At 39.2% G+C, this 18,051-nt stretch overlaps 1 protein-coding gene across 3 annotated transcripts; it reads left to right on the top strand.

The window, feature by feature from the left end:
• The first annotated feature begins 1,873 nt into the window (after window positions 1-1,873).
• Window positions 1,874-17,673, top strand: LOC307245886 (nucleolar transcription factor 1-like). 3 transcript variants are annotated; one of them, XM_080021611.1, is made up of 17 exons: window positions 1,874-2,057; window positions 2,495-2,670; window positions 5,755-5,838; window positions 6,346-6,501; window positions 6,583-6,647; window positions 8,782-8,884; window positions 9,514-9,569; window positions 9,873-10,020; window positions 10,382-10,423; window positions 10,509-10,580; window positions 11,210-11,265; window positions 13,403-13,589; window positions 14,332-14,379; window positions 14,493-14,546; window positions 16,268-16,348; window positions 16,590-16,702; window positions 17,100-17,673. In XM_080021611.1, exons 1-16 carry the CDS (start codon window positions 2,039-2,041, stop codon window positions 16,686-16,688), a joined length of 1,446 nt encoding a protein of 481 aa, XP_079877737.1. In that variant the 5' UTR covers window positions 1,874-2,038; the 3' UTR covers window positions 16,689-16,702; window positions 17,100-17,673. The 3 variants fall into 3 exon arrangements, with proteins under 3 accessions (XP_079877737.1, XP_079877735.1, XP_079877736.1); XM_080021609.1 differs by having other exon boundaries at window positions 17,095-17,673; XM_080021610.1 differs by having other exon boundaries at window positions 16,590-16,709; window positions 17,095-17,673.
• The last annotated feature ends 378 nt before the right edge of the window (window positions 17,674-18,051 follow it).

The following is an 18,051-nucleotide window of genomic DNA, read 5'->3' as shown; positions in this document are numbered from 1 at the left end:
TGAGTTGTCTTATTTCACAGTTTGTGTGTTAGTAGGTCCATCAGAGACCCAAATGTATGAGAACAATTAGTCCCAGTGTGAGTGAGTACAGTAATTAATACATTAACATTACTATTAGTATTTTGAGCAGCATTGAATGGAGCTGCCAGGCAAGAGGAAAAGAGGAAGGCCAAAGAGAATGTTTATGGATGTGGTGAGGGAGGACGTGCAGGCGGTTGGTGTAAGGGAGGAAGGTGCTCAGGACAGAAGGTGTTGGAGGCAGATGCTCCGCTGTGGCGACCCCTAACGGGGGCAGCCCAAAGAAAAATAAGAAGAGGAGTGTTTGTATTCACAGATGGCTCAGAAGATCTCGATACAGGGTGTGCAGGTGCAGCAGTATATCTCCCAGGGAGTGAGACATATATTAAGAAAAGGGTAACAGACCCTCCGTCACTATAAACTACAGTATTATTGGCCCTGCAGTGGATAAAGGAGAAAGAAATAAATAACACCTGCATTGCATCTGACAGCTTTTCAGCAGATATTATGAATGAAATACTCCTTATAATGCTCAGGATGGAAATGAAGCGTTTATCTACACGTTTCCTCAGGTTCCTGCTCATGTTGGTGTGAGGGTAAATGAGCAGGTGGATATTCTGGTCAAACAAACACTCAGAATCAAGGATATAGAGCAACAAGTTCCATTAAGTCAGAGGTCTCAAACTACAGGCCTAGGGGACACAGCCGGCCCATGATGCTTTTTAATTTGGCCCGCTTCATAGTGATGATATATTAATAAATCTGTCTTTTTTTTAATCACAATGAAATAGAAATAGATCGAAAGAGAGCAATTCACCAACGTTCAGGAGAAACAAAACAAGACAAAAAAATAAATCAGGCTGTTTTTTCCCTTGAAATTCAACACAGTCCCCCTGGAATAACACAACCTGGCCAGTGGCCCCCAGGTAATTTGAGTTTGAGACCACTGCACTTAGCAAAGCTGAAGCTGAGACCTTCACTGGGACATAGTATGCACAATCAGTATGGCAGGAGGATTGGGATGATGGTGAAACCGGCGACATTTACTGTTTAAAATATACAAAGACATGTCGGTGCTGGGAGGACGGCGGGCTGGAAACCAAGGGAAGAAAATGTCATCGCACACGGGTCTCAACCATAGATGATATCAAACAGGCCAGCACCCAACACTCCAACCAAGCAGAAACAGCGGAACGTGGACGACTTCAGTGGAGGAAATGCAGTGTCAACACAAATCACCCTTTTCAGTCGCCGAGGAAGGAAAAGCAACAACATGACTTTTCATTGTCAGGTCTCTTGGGGAAAACAGCAGGCAAGAAATACTGTGACATTATTACGTTTTAAATAGAAACCCATTTTAATATAGTTATTTATTTATTTGTTTGTTTGTTTGTTTATTTATTTATTAACATTTTTATTTATTTGTTTGTTTGCTTGGCTATGTATTTGTTTGTTTAATTTAATTTAATTTAATTTAATTTAATTTAATTTAATTTAATTTAATTTAATTTCCTGCCTATTCTCCTGTTCCACTCCAATCCAATTGATGACGGTGATGCACATCTGAGCTGCTTTGCTCACCGCCAATAAACACCAACGAAGAAGCAGCAGCAGCAAAAGTAGAAGTAGAAGAAGTAGTAGTAGAAGAAGAAGGTGCTGTCGCCGCTGCTCTGCCGCCGGGCACAAGCAAGGCGTCTCATGTGTTGAATGCGGTGTCCCCTTCCCCGCTTTAAACATTGTATTTATTGTAATTTTATTTGAATTAAAATGTGGGTTGGTTAACACAGCTGCGTGGCAGCGTGGTACATTTGTGTTGTGTAATGACGATACCCACAGAACTCGTAATTTAAAACAACATAACTTAGCCGAGGTGGCTAGCGGTTAAGCTAAAAAGCATCGCGAAGTCGAGCGAAACAGCAGTTTGGTCTGGTTTCTTACCATATATTGGAATCATTTGTTTTTGCTTTTTATAAGTTTGTGGCCAATTTATATATCTACACGGCATAAAACGTTTCGTGAAATGGAGACGAACGAACCGGGTAAGTAAAACGGGGAAACTTCTATAACTATTTTCGTTTTGCTCAGCTGTTTCCATTTATTATTATTATAATTATTTTAACAAAATATTTTTACTTTGTTTTACTTTATTTTAGACTTTTTTTCCACTATATATTTTATTTCATTTTTCTTAGATACGTTTCTTATTTTTAACTTAACTTTTTTTTTTAACTTTTAACCATGTTTCTGTTATTCTAAAAGTTATAAATATTTGCTTTGAAATTCTCCAAAGTTGAGTATATTAGTTGAAACTGTTTTAACTTTCCACCACAGATAACTGCTTCCATGCTGTTTTGTAGTGCTTTTGACAATAAAAAACATTCAAGTACTGCATTGTGGTAGTGTACTTATGTAAGCAGAACCATGTATTGAACTAATAACTTTTGACTTGGTCTTGGACTGTTTGGCCCTTTTTTAGTCTGGCCTAAGGACCACCTGATAAGCCTTCTCTCTGCGATGAAAAACAACATCCCGAAGCGTGAAATATGCCGTGCATACACCCGGACACAGAAGACCCTGGACTGGGAGGAAGTGGCATTTCACCCTTATTCCTCTGAACAATGTAAACTGAAGTGGCAACAGATGTTGGATAAGGTGAGTCCTCTATCACACTAATCCAGTGGTTCCCAACCTTTTCAGACTCGTGGCCCACTTGAAAATCTCAAGTGTTTGCGGCCCACATCTGACCAGAAGTAATACGGGAGTCAAACAGTGCATTCTCTGAGGATGTATATTTTAACAATCATATGCATTCTCATACATAAAATGCAGAACTGGTAAAACAAAAAAAAGAGGTGGGTTAAAAATAACCTTATATCGATGGAACTTTCGTGTAACGTTCATGATGTAAAATTAACAATAACAGGAGCACAGTAATATTAACTCACCTCATGAGAATGCTGATATTGCATGGTAGACACCAAATGCTTGATGTCTGGCTTCAGGGACGACAGCCTCAGGCGAAGATCTGGATCAACATTCAGTTTATTCCTGTATTTCGTCTTCAATGCCACAAGCACCGAAAAGCCAGTCTCACAGAGATGCGTCATCGGGAAAGGCATCTCGCGGCTCTGTTGGACAGATCAGGATACTCGGAAGCAACATGAAGCCATGAGCTTGTCAGGTCCTTCTGTGAGAAAGCCAGTTTCAATGCGCTGTCGCAGGAGAGATCCACAAGAGCTTCCTCTTTTGTGCTCAGGCCTTTGATCCAGCTGCCCTGCACATCTGGGATGGGGAGGTATTCGTGCAGCTTGGTCCTCAAACCATGTGGGTGCTTTTTGATAGGATTAATTACGGTGACAGGAAGCCACTTTTCTTCCTTTGTCAAAAAATCAGATAAATTCTCAAACGAGTCAAAATTTGACCGCTCAACTCGACTGGCCCACATCTCCATTTTCCATTAAAAACGACTCTCTCGTACGCTCGTTATCAGCTGTTCTGACACATTTTCTGCCGTTTCGGCAATTCTGCGTTTGACTGAGTTATCAGACAATGAGATGAGGTTGATTTGCTTGCACGCCTTCTCTCCCAACATCACCCCAACTATCTCTTTTGTGGCAGGAAGAATTAAAATCTCCCCGATGGTATGCGGCTTACCAGGCTTAGCTATCAGTCGGGCGACGGATTGGAAGCCTCTGCTGCCTTTGTGTTCTGGGTGCCCATACACAAAGTTTCGATGACTTTCTTGCTGCCCTGATACTCTTGAGTTTATTATTGAAAAATTCAAGCGACTTGGGCATGTCCTGTTGGTGTTTTGTCTCGAGGTGACGCTGCAGTTTACATGGCTTCATGGCTTTGTTTGATCAAATCTCGGAACACACCACGCACCGCGTTAACAGTTCGTCTTCCATGCCTGTATAAAAGAACCCAATGATAAATATTCAGCGCTATACTTTCTCCAAACCTTTCTTTTTTGTTTAACAGGCAGGACTGTCCCGCCTGTCCGATCCATTTTATTATCACCGCAAGGTCAAAAATGTACAGGTGCACGTAGATCGTAGTCCAGCTTTGACGTGGTACACCCTAACATAAGTTCCTATCCATCAGTGATGAATTTTTCAAGTTCAAGAGATTGTTTGTCACATACATCTGGTCATACATACTTTATATGCAGTGAAATGTCATGAAACCCGCTGATTACGCACAATAAGCTCTATAAGCTCTAAAAATACAAAAAATACTAATAATAGTAAAATGTGCGTAATTGACACGAGGTGCTCGCACAGGCGGCCATAAGGGGCGGCGCCACAATCACGAAACTAGGTTCTATAATTATATAATAGAATTAATTGTCTGTTGTATTAAATTTACATTTAAATCCTCCTAAATTAAACTTGCCTGAGAAAAAATAGATTTATTATTATTTTTTGCATTTACATTTTTTTGTCAAAATTTTTCTTCAATAAAATCTGTTTTGCCCATGATTTAGCGGCCCACTTGCATTGCCCTCCCAGCCCACAGGTTGGGAATCGCTGCCCTAATCACTATACACATTGCCCATGCCTTCATTGCTGGTATTTTATTTACAATTTGTCTTCCGTGATTATATTACTTTAATGTATACATTATACATACAGAGGTATATAATCATAATAATATGAAGACGAAGAACTATTATTTGTATAGCACCTTTCATACACGACATGTAACTCAAAGTGCCTTACATTTAAAGAAGGCCAACAATAGTAACAAGCAAAGCAAACAAGCCAAACGCACTTATGAAGTAGATTAATAAAAGAATGAAAATAATTAAATAAATTAATAACTGGGTAAGAATAAGCTAATAAAATTAGATTTACAAAATTGCATTTAATAAAAGGGAAATATTGCACTCGTTTTCAGATTTGGGGTTTACTTTATGTATGTATACTTGAATATATGCACAATTTCGTCTTAAATTCAAATGTGAGTTGTTGATACAGAGCTTTATTTTTAGGTTTATCGTGGATTTTCAAAAATAGATTTTGTTATTTTATTATTACTTTTATTAGTGTTGCCTATTTGTGCCTTATTACCAGAATTTCCCCGTTTTATGATCTTAATCTTCTTTAGTTCTTTATTGGGCTCTTTAGTGGAGCCAAAAAAATGTATTCTTCTGTTACACAAGGTTATTGTACAGAATGTGGCTTGATATAAACCTATTGTAGAAAAGAAGCTCTGTTACTGAGAAGCATCTTTTATATTCTGTCTATCCATCCATCCATTCACCTGTCTAATGTCATAGAAACATCAAATGCAAACAATCTCGACTGACATTTTAATATTTTCCAGAAGGGATTGAGTTCGCTTTCGACTAGCTATATACATTGATGCAATGGAAAGAGCTACAGTACTGGGAACAATAGGTGTTTACGCACCGCATGAACTTTTTCATAGTTCTAAGAGCTTTTGGAAGAACAGTTCATTTTTTTGTGTCCACACTGCAGGAAATAGAAATGTTTGTAGTTCTTAGAACTCTGTCAGAGTTCCAGTTCATTGTGAATGCAACCAGGAAAAAAAAGCCCTTAAAGGTATTAGTTCTCGGGGGCCTCCCCACTTCCCCTCAGGGTGTCCCCAGGTTTGGTGTGAAAACGCCTGTTGAAATGTGCATAACAAAATGTGAGCTGTTTAAATGTTTCTTGGCAACATTCTGAAGATTTTGTCAGTAAAGTCTTGTTTTTTTTTTTTTATCATTTTCAGATGCGCAAGACTCGAAGTCTTACCGAGCTCATCGATGAAGCTGAATGTGTGATTGAAAATCCTTTCACCAGGAAAAATCTGAAGGTAACAAAAGCAAATTTGTTTCCACGTGACCTTTTGGTATCTCCCCAGCTCGTTGGGAACCTTGATGGAAGTGACAATTTTATTATTATTTTTTTTTTACTTACTACTCCTACAGAAGTAGTCCGATGTGGATTAAACTTGGACCACAATGTGTGTGGACTGCCCCGAATTCAAATCTTATTCATTCATGTACTTTAGTTCGATTGTTTCTGTGCGCTAGACACTTTGACCGGTGATAATGCCGAGGAGAGTAATAGAAATCTGAACAAAGACAATAGGACCCCGCCCTTCAGGCTGGACCTTTAATAAGTGCGCTCACGTGCACACACACACTTCTGTGTTTGACCAACAATGTGAAAAAGAATATCATATAAAATGCCTTGCATAGTAAATCAATTCCACTTGTGTCTAGGACGACGCAAGCAAGATGAAGGCGAGTAGCGATAGGCTATATATATATATATATATATATATATACATTTTCTAAATGAAATCTCTTCCTTCTAGATTCATCCAGAGTTCCAGAGCAGACCTCTAAACGAATTGTCCCTGTTCATGAAGGACAAACGGAATAGGTATAAGAAAAAGAACCCGGATGCGGACGCCAGGCAGATGCTCAAATTAATGAGCAAAGGCTTCAAAAATCTCCCTCAACGCAAAAAGGTACAGTGGAACAAAAGATGGTTTGTTGTTGTTGTTGTATAATAACATGTATTACATTGCTGTATTTTTCCTCAATCACAGGACAAATATGCCAAGAAATTCAAGCTGGCGTGTGAAGAATATGAACAGAGAACGGCCGACTACAGGTAATAACAACCTCCCAAACTATTAATCATAATAACAATAACAATAACAAAAAATGAATACAATGAATTACCTTCTCCTTGAGTAGTATAGTGTTATTATAAAAACAGAACTGTATTGATAAAGGGTGTCACCATTCACATTCAAAAAATCGATCGAAATGAGCAAGTTCAATTTAGAACTTTAAAATCACAAGCAGGTTCCCTATTCTCCCCGTATTTTTCAGTAATATTATCCCACATGGCCGCCTTATCGTGGCTGTCAAGATCCACCAGTAACCAAATGCAGTGTGCGCTCGGGGTTGCGGGCCCCTCCGGAGGGGGGGGGGTGTGTGTGTGTGTGTGTGTTTGTGTGCGCCCGCCCGCTAAAGTTAGCGAATCAATGTGTTGGACCTGGGTAATTGCCACCCGGGCCGTGAGAATGGGGCGGGATTTATTGATTTATTTATTTTTATTTTTTTTTGTATCGGCTTCTCTGCAGCAGGTAACGGGGTAAATTAAATACATCTCAAATTTTTATTTGCTTTGTTTGAAGAAAGATCGCTCTAAACGATTGGAGCTGCAGAACCATGCGTGATGCCCCCCCAGTAGTAAATTTGAGCATTAAAATGTTGAAAATATTAAAAAATAATAAAGCATACAAATTCAATTGGGATTAGCAGCAGTGGATCTCAACCCCTCCAATATGGCGGACGCACAAACCAGAGTTGACGTACAAGCCACGTAAAAGAGAAGACACAAGTAGTAATTTGCCGTTTACTTCCATCATTCCCCTCTGGCAAAAATAGCATGTTTTTTCTGCGCTTATTTTGGTGAGTAACTTAAAAGTAGTTTAATAACTAAGTTATTGTTTATTATTTCTAAAGTCTAGTTTTGCTAAAGCTCCTAACTGTTCAGGTGTTTATCTATGCTATTATTGTATTAATTGCATGAAAGAAAGAGTTTTTCCGGTGAAAACTTGCAACATCACAAACATCTCGTGGTTCAACTTTCAACCAAATCGATCCACATACGGAGCCGAAATTAGGGAAAAATCGACCAAATTTGACCAAAATCACAGTCGTGGTCGTGACTCACTGACACGCCAAAGTATCTACAATGGGGCTAAAACTATCTGGAACACAACAATGACAGTAGCAACGAACACAGTTGACATCTCATTAGAACCGGGATGTCAAAAACATCTCTTGGTTCAGCTTTCATCCAAATCGATCCACATATGGAGCAGGAATTAGTGGAAAAACCGACCATATGGGACCCACATTTGCCGGATAGTCATGCGTCACTGACACGCCAACGTTCGGAAACAAATGGAGAGAGATGTGATTTACAGTAACACGCTTTATGATATTATACTATTTACTATAAATGTGCAGGTTATGGGTCAGAAAGTCAATTGGCACAATGTCCAGTGTGCGGTGGAGACTCTGTCACTCTGTAGTGGTTAGAGATTACTAACTAGGTGTGTGTTTATGTATCTTCTTACCCGGTAGATGTCTGTGGATCTGTTCGATTGATATTTTCTCTTTGGTTGCTGTTACTTTGCCGGATTTATGATAAAACATGAAAACGAATCCTAAAATATCCCATGACCATGTCCAGTCCACTCGACTATGCGAGTACGTGATGCGTTCAAGATCCAGCAAGGCGTCGGAAAAAGAGAAGCCGTGATATGCTTATTACTCACAGAAATACTGTTTTTCATATTTCATGGCAATCATTTGACACAGCAATCACCACTGGAAACAGCTAGAGACAAGCTGCAATATGTATTGTAACCAGCAGGAGGATGCCTGCTTCTCCTACCGCTACATACCCATTACATACACAATGGCTGGAAAAACTGATAATCCCACGTGACTATAATTCTGATCATTTAGATCATGTAATATTAAAAATGATAAATTGTGATATAATATATGATAATCAGATTGATTATTTTTATATATATATGATTATCAGTTGTAGCTCTGAACGGGCACCTTGAGACACGGGATTCAGGCCGAACAGGAATCCTACGTGTAGGGAAAATATAACACATACCCTGGCGTTGCTTTCTGTTTCTATGGGACTTAATTTAGCAAAAAAAAAAGACGAAGCTGTTCTTGTGTGTTTAAACCCTGATGTTGTCCTGCAGGATCCAGAATTACAGCGATAAAATGCCACAAAGATTGAAGTACCTCGGCGGTCGGCTGACGCCCAAAAGGAAAAGTAAAGACGACAAAGCCGGTTTACAAAATGTACGTAACATTTCAGCTAATTACTCATTATATTAGATCAAGATCAATTAATTTTGTTTGAAATGTGTGTCGATTATGCACATTTAGGTATTTTTTTGTATTTTTAGAGCTTGAACTTGAACTTGGACAGAAACTGGGTTTAAATTGAGAGGATTATTTGAGAATTGAGAGATGTCAAGAACAGTAATTCAAGAATAATAATTTAAGAGAAATAATGTTTCCCGAAGGATGGGGAATCCATTGAGATTGTGATCCTTCAAAGGATAAATTAATGAAACGCAAATGTTAAATGAGTATAATATTTCAATATTTTTATCAAATGCATTTTGCTTGTTTATTATTATTATTTATAACAATAAAATAAAAATTATAAATCTAATATTAATAACAACCTTGGAACCTTAGTATTTTCCATACACAACATGCAACTCAAAGTGCTTTACATTAAAAGAAGGCAATCAGATTAACAATTTGGGCCTCCATTTTTATAACATGACATGTCAGGAAATTGCATGGCTTACGTTGGTGCGTGCAAGTGGAAACACAGTCGTATAATTCCGATAAGACACACAAAGGCTGCTGATCTGGTTGTAAAATAACCTTGTAGTTGTGTTCTCTATTGTTTGAAGGAGCTGAATGGTGAGGGGGAGCACCAGGCAGACAGGATGCCAGTCAAAGCACCAGTGTAAGCTGTGGACATAGCGTGTGTGTGTACTTTGAAATGTCTCTATGGGTGTGTGTGTGTGTGTTTTAAATATTCTAAATTGTTATCAATTTGGACCAAGACCATTGCTCAGAGAGTGATTTTCCATCATTATTCTCAAAATGATCCTTACCATCGTTTACGGCCTTAAAATATTTACTAATGACGGCACACATGTTGGATGGTTTCAGTCTAGGTCGAGCTGAGCACTTTAGTTGTTATTTTTACAATGGTGTTCATGTGTTTACCTTTGTGTTTTTTATCTTTGTGTTTTAATTTTTTAAGCAATGGATTCGCTCTGTTCGCCCGGGAGCAGCGGGCCTCCTCTAAGGGCGCCACTTCATCTTCTCTCGAACATATCAAAGTGTGCGGAAAACACTGGAAACAAATGACTCAGACTAGGAAGGAGGAGTACAACAGACGCTGTAGAGAGGTGGGAGGACGCACACAGAGCACAATAACAACTTTATTTTTCACAGTCAGAATGAGATTATTCTGCCAGGTGCATTTACATGGATGGGTCAACCTGGAAGTTGCCCTTTTTTTAAATTGAAAGATAAAAAATAAACACAAAGAAATGCTATAAAAAAAGAGCCAAAGTTAAACATGAAAAGATAATAAAAACATAGCATGTGCATCACGCAAAATGGTAAAGAATAGATAAAAACATTTGGAAAGCTACACTCCTTTTTTCTGTCTACAGCTAAGTTATAAGAGGTATGTTTTCAGCTGGCACTTGAAGGAATTCACTGGCTTTTTCACATCATCCAATCATTCTGTGTCATCTCTCTCAGTTGAAGAAACAGTATGAGGAAAGCCTGAAACAGTTTGTGATTGTAAGTAATTTTTTTTGTCTTCAGCACTAAATGTTCGTCTTCATAATCTGCCGTCCTCGTTCTGAGCTGGTGTTCTGCTTTCCAGGCTCTGCCGAAGGAGGAACAAAAGCTGCTGTTTCTGACGAATGACGGAAAAAAGATGATAAAAGACTGTAAGGTCAGAACCTCTCAGTTCAGCAATACCAAGGAGATTAGGTCTACCCAGGTCTTCAAATGGTTATAGCAGTGGTATTCAAACTGTGCCCCATTATATTTTGATCTTTTATTTATTAATTTACTTATTATATTTTTACGATGTGTTTGCGTTGTGGTCCTGTGAAGAGAGGAAAGGCTGACATCGTGTTACACTGGCCAAACTGCAAATAATTTGCACTCTGGAAATAATGCAAGTTGTGCTGAGAAGCAAATTGCATGATTCAAATTTTGGGATTAAAATAGATGATATCCTTTATTCATCCCCAGAGAGAAATTGCATGAAATATATGATCTGTACCACTCTGGTTCTTAGATGAGGTTTTAATAAGATAATATAAGATAACCGATAAGAACACTATAACAGGACAATTGTTAAAAAAATGTCCATCAAGAGCATGCAAGTGTGATTACACACCTTCAAGTACCCTCAGTTTCCGAATTCTCCTCCACGTAATGGAAAAGTTGCTCTATTATGTAATCCTATAGCTTGTACTTGCACTTCCTGAACATCTTAACATACATTATTTGTTTTTGAAAACTTAACTTGCACACTATTGTCTAATTACAAACTTTTCTGTGATTCTTACGCAGAATTCTTTCAATCCTATTAAAAGGATTTTCCCTGGAGAGCCCAAGCAGCCGCCCAGGTACGTGAAACAGATAATCATTATTATTATTATTATTATTATTATTTTCATTAAAATCTGATGTCCTTTTCTTAAAACGATATGGTGACTATGGTTGTAATGATCAATATGCAAGGCTGCGAATGGCATCACAGCATAAGTAGCAATACTTATACAAGTATGATTTAGTATATTGTAAAGTGTATTTACTACTTACTATTTTTAATGATTTATGATAGTGACCATAGTATAATATAGTAGAATCAGAATCCGTTTATTCCGCCAGGTGCCCTTACATGTACGAGGAATTTGTCTTGGTGACGATTGGTGCATTTCTACAGAAGATTAGCGTTTAAAAAAAACAAAAAGACTAACGGCAGAATAAAAACAAAAATGAAAGGTTCCGATAAAATTTTAATTGTCAAACACACCGATCACCCACAACCTTAAGACAGACAGGTGAAGTGAATAACATGAATCATCTGGTTCCAGTGGCACCTTTCAAGGGGTGAGATGTATGAGGCAGCAAGTGAACAGTCAGTTGTTGAAGTTGATGTGTTGGAAGCAGCGGAAGGATCTGAGGCACTTCGACAAGGAATCAGATTAGGCTGTTCAATGTGAATATTCAACTATTTGGCGGGAGGGTGGGGGCAGGGAGGAACGGGGCACGAATGATCGCTCGAGCCTCGGGTTGGGATTAAACAGGTCCGGAGGCCAAATTATTAAAGATGGTAATATCGATAAACTCCAGTGTTACAGGGGCTGTTAACGGTATTGGAGAAATTAAGTTCATTAAGTCCATAGATTTATTTATGAAGACTATATAACCTCTCTCTAACTTGCAATAAGATTAAGATATTTGTCTAAGAAGCATTTCCGCTATTATCAGAAGAGACCTCTTTGCTCTCTCTCTATCGCCTGAATGGAGATATGTGTGAGGGGGGTGGGGCTGGCTCCCTCTGCCTGGCTCTCATACAAACACGAGGAGACGAGGGCACAGATTAGGCCCCGATCACCCCCTCTCCATGTGTAATGCACAGAAAATAAAGCAGTCTTAATTCTGCTCTTAATTTGTTTGAGCTTTTCTCGTAAAAAATTACCGATAAGAGTAGCGTTGTACTGTACCAGACCGCAATATCGGTAAAAGTAGCGCTACCAATGAAATCTTCACGATACCCGATCCTCCGTACCCCATCCCTCCAAATCAAACAACTAAAAACACACTCACTGTGTTTGGTTGTTTTATTTGGAGGAACTGGGGTGCACGGAGAGCCGTGTTTGCGTCCGGACGCGAACACATTTTATAAGCTTCTATTTGTTTTATCCTGTTATTGCAATGCACACTGACAAAAAAACATCGTCGACTGACATTCTTCAAGTTGAGCAGAAGGGTTTCCGACTGAGTCGACTCGTCGACTTTCAGATGGCAGCCCTGGTTCCCGGTATACAGTGGTTAGTACCTACTAAAAGTGGTCCAAGGAAGGACAACCGGCGACTGGGTCACGGGGAGGGAAGTCTAGCCCATTTGGTTCGATCCCACAGAAGAGCTACCGTAACAAAGATTGGTGAAAAGGTGACTGTTGCTAGGATAGAAAGGTGTCAGAACACACAGTGCATGGCAGCTTGCTGCGTATGGGAGCGCTCAGAGTGTCCAGGCTGACCCCTGACCACCACCCAAAGCACCTACAATGAACACGTGAGCTTCAGAACTGGACCATGGAGCAATGGGAGAAGGTGGCCTGGTCTGATGAATCACCTTTTCTTCTACATCATGTGGACGGGGGTTAGGGTCCGATCCGATGGAGCATCTGTGGGATGTGGTGGTACAACAAGCCTGATCCAAGGGGGCCCCCACCTCACAACTTCCAGGACTTAAAGGATCTGCTGCTGACGTCTTGGTGCCAGATACCACAGGACACCTTCAGAGGTCTTGTGGAGTAGTTTTGGCGGCATGAGGGGGAGCGACACAATATTAGTGGTGGTTTTAATGTTGTGGCTGATCGGTGTATATACAAATAGCCACAAAAAATAAAAAAACAAATACTGAGATATATAAAAATAATGCGATGCACGCATATAAAGTAAAGTAGAGTATAGTATGAAATAACAGTGTGTAGATATGGTCATGTAGTAATACAGAATGTTATCCCTCACACAGATCTGGAAACTCTCTATACTGTGCTGAGATGATAAGGCTCCTGGGAGACACTGGCACCAAACGGGGGGCCCTGGGGACGTTCAGCCGGGCCTGGAAGAGTCTGTCTGAGGAGAGCAAGCAACACTACCAGCGGCAAGCTAGCGACAACTTCAAGAGATACATGGAGGAGCTGCGCCAGTGGTTCAGTGTAGGTGCAACTCCTCCATCTTGTTCTGGAAATAAAAGATCCATTAGTGATTATTACAGGTGGACGGATACTTTATTTATCCCCGGAGGGAAAACTGTATTGTCTTAACAGCTCACATCAAAACAGTAGGAAAATAATAATAAAAAGCAATACAAACAAAATATAAAATTGGAATATATATACAATATAACAATGTACACTATACCTCATGATATAAGCCGAATTAAACAGAAAAATTATACTAATAAAAAAAATTGTATAGCATTAGGGCGAGTGTATATTGGCAGGTTAGTGTTTTTATTTTTGGGGGGGGTATAGTTAACTGTTTATTGTATATTTTCCAAATGTTATATATTGCTTATGACACCCTGACCCAGAATCAGGTTGTATGCAAGTTGTTTGACACCCAGTTACTCGCAATCATGCTGTGTGTCACAGGAAAGGGGCTGTGTCCCACACCAGCGTCCAACGTCTTTCCTTGCCTGGGGCGGTTGCCTTTTTAATTTATGCGTTTATTTATTTGCCTTTATTTTACTTTATTATTATCTTATCATATTGTGTTGTGCGCGTTTGATACAAATTTTCTCTCGGGGTGGAAAAAGTACATCTGTTCCTTCCTTCCCCCTCGATATATCTATAAGTAATAACTTACAAAACAACAGGTGAACCAGAAAGATGAACTTTTTTTGTCCTTATTTAAACTTTAGTTTTCTATAATAATTATTATAAAATTTCTTTGCAGACATTGACACCCAAGGAGCAGGAAGAATACTTGGAGAATAAACCCAGAGTAAGTATGAATGCATGAAAAATGCGAGAACTTTGTTTTGATGTTTTGTTTATTTCCTGTATTTATTTAAAATTTGTTTGTTCATAATTATTTTGTATTAAATTATTTTGCAGCAAAGAAGCTCTCTGGGTACCAGAGACGTAGTATCAGGCCGCTTCAAACCAACTGTAAGTTGACACATGGCATTGGAACTTTGTGAAACAATCAAATCCACACAATCGCGGTTTCAGGTTGAAACATTTTCCACACATTATGAAAATTGTCTCTTAAAAAATCCCTCCAGAATGTATTGTTGAAATCTATTTAATGCTTTTCGCTGACACGTCCCTGCTGTGATACATCAATTTGGTTGTTTTTGACAAATAACAAATTTCAGAAGTAAAACTAAAATTCTGCTCATGGACAGCGCGCCACACAGATCTGTGCAAACATTCTGGATCCATCAACGTGTTCTTACTTGAATTTGTTTTTACTCAAGAAGAAAATTATGAACTGCCTCGGACCAGTCGTCCGCACAAACCACCCAGACGACCAGTCTGGGAAAATGATATTGCAGAGTTTTAACTAAATGTACAGTAAGTGGCATATAGGCATTGGACGACCGTGGGGGCGGCTCACAGGTGCTCTGATAGGGCGTCGCCTCCTCCCAGTGATAAGTGCTCTGCTATGCTGCTCCATTTGACCAGAGCGGCAAAATGCCTAGAACCAGAACTGGGGGTCCATGTGCCTTTTTTGAGAACCTGCCCCTCAAAGTCTATGTACGGGACTGTAGAGGGGGAAGTGAGATCCAGAGTAGTTGCTCAACAGCGCTGAGCAGAGGGGGCGAGAGCCTCTCTCCACCTTTCCCTCTCTGCTCCAGTTTCAGAACATGGTAAACTGCAATGGATTATTTCTCTTTATGGATATTCATATGCCGCTTTGGGAGAGACCGCGTCTATGGAGATCACAAGGATCTGTTAATTGGGAGTGATCAATGATCTGTTAACTGACTGATCAATACCTGATCAGCTGTTTCCACTGGCAAGAGAAGCCCTTCTTCTATAATGAATTATTCTTATTTTCATCTTATTATATATGAAACAACCTGGCCCACCATGTCCAAGTTGTCCCTCAGCTTCCTGGCTACAAGCCCCAAACCGCCTCCATGCAATTAATACATTTATTTTTAAATATCGTGTGTGTGTGTCTGTGTGTCTGTGTGTGTGTGTCTGTGTGTGTATATTCATTCAAGATCCTTGATTCAAGAGGTTTATTCGTCACATACATATACATACTTTCATACATAAATGCAGTGAAATGTAAATCAACGCACCCGGTGATAACACACTATGTCCTAGGAAAAATGTATTTCTAATAGCCCAACTAACTGACTCCTAGAACGTAATACAGCAAGTCGCATACTTTTAGAATAAAAATATATAGAATAAAATAAAATGGAATAGATAGAGGGAATATATATATGGAATAGGCGTGCGTGCGTGTGTGTGTGTGAGATTCAGCAACATGGCATCCACCGGCCCCGTCAAAGCAGCTGCGGTAGACATGCGCAGTAGAGTGGGCTCCTCCTCTTTGTTTGCTTCTGTGCCGGAACCAGGAAGCTCCATATGTGGAGTAATCGGTTTGTAGTTTATGGTAATTAGCATTTACACACAAACGCCTGTCCATTTTAGAATGTTTCAGATGTATCAACATACGCTGCACGTGTTTAAGAACAAATGTGGCTGATATGCACATATTTATGAATGAGGCCCACAATGAGAAGCCTAGGGTTGGTGAGAATTGACTTTGTTCAATCGATAAGGTGGGTGCGGTGTGGCCTGGAGGAGGCTTTTCAAAGCAGGCGGAAATAAAGTTCTTCTCCCAGTTTAAGCTCTGTTGTCTGCCCAAGAACGCACAGGATTCTGAGGATGACACAGAGGAGAGCAGCAGCGAGGAGGAGGAGGAGGAGGAGTTGGATTCAGATTCTGAGGCGAGATTACCCTCTTTTTAACGTATTTCATTCTTTTCATTATTTTATTATTCTATTTTGTATTAAATGCATTTTGCTTCCTTGCCCTTTTTTATTTTATTTTTTTACATTAAGCACTTTAAGTAATGTATGAAAGGTGCTATACAAATAAAGGTAATTATTGCTACATTACGTTGATTCTATTTCTCTGAATGTTTGTTGGAGCATAAATAAATAAAATGTCTGGTGTGTTGACGTGCAGGAGGAGCTGGAAGATGGCAAACTCTGGACGCATGAGCGGATCGCAGTGGAAAAGCACAGCAGACCCAGCTCAAGTTCTGAATCTGATGCGGGAGATTGAGCGACATTGTCCCGGTGCGATGTAATTCACAACTTTTTCTGTCTTTGCTGAATGGCCCACGTTTTACTTTTCCCGTTTTGCTTCATCTTTGCCTCACGTCAGACAGAATTGTCAACTCCTTACGCTCCATTTCCATCTTCAATCTGACGTTGCCTCCACCCCAACCGATTTCCCTGGTGCAGGGGGGTTCAATTTATCCTAACCAATTACTAGAGACCAATGCATCTGCCTGAATTTAATTCTTTAGTCATTTTAAGTCGACACTAATGAGTATCCATGCCCAACATACTGGTTTTGCCGGGGTGTTAAGAGTGGAGCGGGGCAAAGTTAAAAATAAAATAACAAACTAAAGTAAAGCAGAGTGCTGTTTGGATTCCAAAGTAATTTGTACTTTTAATCCCTTTAGAACAGCCTTGCTATTCGAAACCTCTGTTTCAAGTCATGATGCCGGACCAGAAGAATCAGAAGACGTGGTCGAGTGGGCGGATTCAATGGTCTGGACCCAGGCCCAAGTCTCATCTCTGCATCAAGCATTTCCTGCGTCTCTGCTTGTAAATAGTTGAGCCCAAGGACTGTTGGACCTATTGTTTGGAACTATCTTGTTGGCTCACAGTGTTGGATTATTATAACTGAGTGACTCTAGAAAAAAAGGAAGTGGGATTGGAAACTGATTGGTGCTGTTTATCTGTGAATCTGGGATTCAATGTGGATTTCAACAAGGACCAACCCCAGAGCCTAAACTGACCATATTCTAAAGGCAACCACTTTTATAAGTTACTGTTATTACAGTGATTACTGCTAATGTTATGTTGCCATTTTCTTTTTTTTTTTTTTTTTTTTTTTTGTAACGTTGTTTTACTATTATTGCCTATTTTGTTTATATGAGCTGCTATGTATGAGCTGAGCTGCTATATATGAGCTGTTAAATTTCTTTTTTTTTTTTGGATGACGGAAAGTCTCAAATTAATAAATTATAAGCAAAGTCATAAAACAAGTGTGATGTTCTCTCGTCTTCCCTTACCAAAACTATAAACAATATCCCGAATTACCCTCTGGGCATTACTGAAGCGTTATCTTATTTGAGCTTATTGTAAAAATGTAGGCCTGTAATTTATATTTGGTGCAACTGCTTATTGATTTCTGAATGTTTGTTCATATTTTCAATCATAACACTCATATTTTTATATTTTATATGTATATATAAATATTTATACATGTATATATAAATATATATATACATACTGTGTATATATAACGGGAAACTCGTTTTTATTTTTGTTTTTTTTATATATTATTTCCCCCTTTTTACATATATAAAATAAAAAAGGGGGAAAATATAAAACAAAAATAAAACGAGTTTCCC

The sequence above is a fragment of the Zeus faber genome, assembly GCF_960531495.2.
Source record: "Zeus faber genome assembly, chromosome: 20".
Classification (NCBI taxonomy): domain Eukaryota; kingdom Metazoa; phylum Chordata; class Actinopteri; order Zeiformes; family Zeidae; genus Zeus; species Zeus faber.
This window is presented reverse-complemented; position numbering and strand designations above follow the sequence as displayed.

What these genes read in the sequence shown, in the direction of transcription:
- LOC307245886 (XM_080021611.1), top strand. An exon ending in GCCTGAAACAGTTTGTGATT is followed by an intron (nt 10,424 to 10,508) that starts GTAAGTAATTTT and finishes TCTGCTTTCCAG; the next exon opens with GCTCTGCCGAAGGAGGAACA. An exon ending in CAGGCCGCTTCAAACCAACT is followed by an intron (nt 14,547 to 16,267) that starts GTAAGTTGACAC and finishes TGTCTGCCCAAG; the next exon opens with AACGCACAGGATTCTGAGGA.